This window comes from Salvelinus alpinus, chromosome 5, assembly GCF_045679555.1.
Source record: "Salvelinus alpinus chromosome 5, SLU_Salpinus.1, whole genome shotgun sequence".
NCBI classification, from domain to species: domain Eukaryota; kingdom Metazoa; phylum Chordata; class Actinopteri; order Salmoniformes; family Salmonidae; genus Salvelinus; species Salvelinus alpinus.
This window is the reverse complement of record NC_092090.1, coordinates 77,653,971-77,657,195: the sequence shown is the minus strand read 5'-3', so window position 1 is coordinate 77,657,195 and position 3,225 is coordinate 77,653,971. Positions and strand designations below refer to the sequence as shown.

Sequence of the window (3,225 nt, the reverse complement as noted above, 5' to 3'; positions counted from 1 at the left end):
CTCTGGTGGCATTGTCAACACATCAGCTAAAAAGGAGGGGCATACTTCAGACAAACACTACCATGGTTACTGATCACTGTTCTATTTTTATTTAACCTTCACTTAACTAGGCAAGTCAGTTAAGAACAAAATCTTATTTTCAATGACGGCCTAGGAACAGTGGGTTAACTGCCTTGTTCAGGGGAAGAACAACAGATTTTTATCTTGTTAGCTCAGGGATTCAATCTTGCAACCTTCTGGTTACTAGTCCAATGCTCTAACCACTAGGCTACCTGCCTCACTGATAGAAGAGGAGGAGCACTAGAGACACACAGGGGAGGAGACATGCATATATAGCTATGTTAATAAAGATGATATCATGATGACGGATAATGCAGGGAAGATAAGCTGACCTCTCCATGACAACCAAAGCAGTATCCATAAACACTAAACACCAGAAGGCAGTGGCTTGGACTCACTATAAACTATAATAACGCCATGACTGCCATTAGCTCATTCGTCATAGGTTCTAGTCACCCAGCAGCAGAGGCTCAAACGGTTTAAAACAACAAACCTTTATTCTGTGTGTGAGCTGAAGACGGTAGAAAGGTTCTCCTTCGCGCTTCAAGCTGAGGATCTCTGCTGTAGAGGTAAGAAAACTCCTGTAACCATATCAACCCAGAATATAATTTAGTATACCTTAAAATGATAATTCCATCATCACAAGACATATATTTGTCTATTTGTAACATACACTGAATCTGCTTAAAACTGGCATGTAATCTGTGCTATACTATGAGATGGTGCGCCACTGATTTCTCTTATCATCAGAACCTCTTGGTGTGGCTCTTGCTTTGCTAGATGTTTCCGCACAGACCACTAGCAGGAACAGGTGAAGAGGAGGGACCCCAGGGGTCCATCAGGGTGAACGTGGAGCTACAGTACAAGCTTGGAGAGAAGACCGAGGCACGGCTGCAGGAGAAGGGGGCATGGTCTATCGAAGAGGTCACCATTAGAGAGCATTACTACGACACAGAGAGCTTCCACCTGGCTTCTCAGCAGACCTGGCTAAGCAAACAGGGCAGTCAGTGGAGAATGATCATAGGTAACAATCCATACTCTTCCAACAATATGCCACCAGAGCCAGAGAGTCAGGCTGCTGGCTCTGGATGTCCCTCTACAGTCTGGGGAGAGAAGCTATGTGTGGATAGAGATGAAACAGAAGGGCCAAAGGGCTGTGAGGACAACCCACTTTCTATTCCAGAGATAGGACAGATCCAGAGCCAGCCCTGTCCTCCTGCACCCCAGTACAGGGAGCTGACTGGCCACACTCCCATCATCCAGCACCTGGCTCACTGCTTAGGGGTCCCAGTGAGAGAGCAGGAGAGCTGCAGCAGCACTGAGGCCATGAAGGCCTTCCTGGAGCTGGCTGGGATCCAGAGTTATGGCAGCTGGACAAGTGCCAGGAGGCTGGAGTACAAGCTGCCTGGTGATGACTGCACACTGGTGGTGCAGAAGAACCACAGCGTGGGAGGATCTGCAAACAATGAAACTGCACTGCTGTCCATGAGGGCAGACATTTTACATATTGGCTATGAACTGGAGAAGATGGAAAAAGTGGCTGCAGAGCTTGACCTAAGGCCCTTATCTCCCAACTGACCACGTTACAAGCTACTGTGTATGGTTATCTAAGCGTTTCAAACAAAAGTTCATGGCAAGAGGACAACTGACCCAAATTATTAAATGTTTATCTAGGTTGGTGTCTAATCTATTTTACAGTTTAGGAGCGTTATTTTCATCGTATGCAAGCCATCATGTGGATGTTGTTAGTAGGCCCACCTACGAAAGATAACAGCATGCACATGATGATCAACGTGTTGCATGATGCACTTGCTTTTGTGTTGCGCGAGAGAAATCATTATCGCAATGCCTGCGGAGAAAAGTCAGTAGCTAGGTTTACATCCAATTTGCTACAGATTTTCATGCGAATATTCTAAAATATACATAAAATTAAATATTTTCCCAATAGAGATGTTTCCATCAAACGGACTTATTGTGGACAAACGTCTGTGCGTGATGACGTAGAGCACATAAAAATACCTTTTGAGGTTACATTTCCTATGTAGTAATGAAAAATAAAAGTTTAATGTGTTCCCATCACATTTTCAACACAACTGATGGGTTTTGTCACAAACTGTTGCGTTATATAGCAAACGTGCCCACTCTGGCCTTGGCACGTGCGCTCTAGCCAACACCTCACAGCTACAGTACGGGTAGGTTACCTACATTTAAAGGAGCATCAAGCATATCAAGTGCACTTTCACAACCCTGTGAGTTTGTTATGTTCTGTTAATTACTGATGTCCCCTTTAAGAACGGAGCGCCCTTGGTCATGCGCAGTCTTTTGCTCTGTTATTCTTGTACTAACTAGTTTTAGTAATTTTGAAGCTACAGTTCACTTTCTTATATTCGGAGTCTTTGTTACATAAATTAGTAATAAGAGCTAAGACACTACAACGTTAATAACATTTCATGTGTAGCCTAATAAACTGCTTGGCTTCCCGAGTCGTATTGGGAGGACCACAACATTGCGTGACTCCAAGTTAATTTCGATATGGTTATTCTATAAATATGAGCATAAAGTTGTTTCCACTGTCATTTCTCGCATAATTCATTTTACCGACACAAAAAGATCCCACCATGTCGAACGAACAAATTGTGTCACTACCATCAGCCAGGTAATGACTTTTCATGCATCAGGTAATTCATCCTCATGAATTGTTTGGATGGAAACCTGGCTAGTGAGTGACTGCTTGAATTCAGTAAAAAAAACGGTCTAGTAGTCATTTAAAAAAGAAAATCTTCGGTAATGTAGCTAGTGTTCGTGTGCAACATCTACATTTTTCAAATAAAATGTTATGTCACATGCGCCGAATACAACTGGTGTAGAAAATAAATTGTAAGCAAAATAAAATACACAAGAATGGAGTTATATTCAGGGAGTACCAGTACCATATCAATCTGCAGAGGTACGAGGTAGTTGAGGTAGATATGTACTCGAAGGCAGGGTAAAGTGACTATACATCAGGATAGATAAGAGAAAAATAAACAGTAGCAGCAGCAAATGAGGAGTGTGTGATGTCCCTCTGCTGGCCAGGTCGTATCTGCAGTTTCTTCACCCAACAATGTCTCACCTACAACGTGCTCGCCTCCACCTTTAGTACAATAAATTTACTGGACAAGAGAG

The 3,225-nt window shown here is 43.1% G+C and overlaps 1 protein-coding gene across 1 annotated transcript; it reads left to right on the top strand.

The window, feature by feature from the left end:
• The first annotated feature begins 439 nt into the window (after positions 1 to 439).
• Positions 440 to 2,636, top strand: LOC139576856 (uncharacterized). Its single transcript, XM_071403398.1, has 2 exons — positions 440 to 629; positions 841 to 2,636. The coding sequence occupies exon 2, from the start codon at positions 841 to 843 to the stop codon at positions 1,636 to 1,638; it is 798 nt and encodes a 265-aa protein (XP_071259499.1). The 5' UTR covers positions 440 to 629; the 3' UTR covers positions 1,639 to 2,636.
• Positions 2,637 to 3,225: the final 589 nt, after the last annotated feature.

Excerpts from the sequence above, each read along its gene's own strand:
- LOC139576856 (XM_071403398.1), top strand. The coding sequence starts at position 841 with ATGTTTCCGCACAGACCACTAGCAGGAACAGGTGAAGAGGAGGGACCC.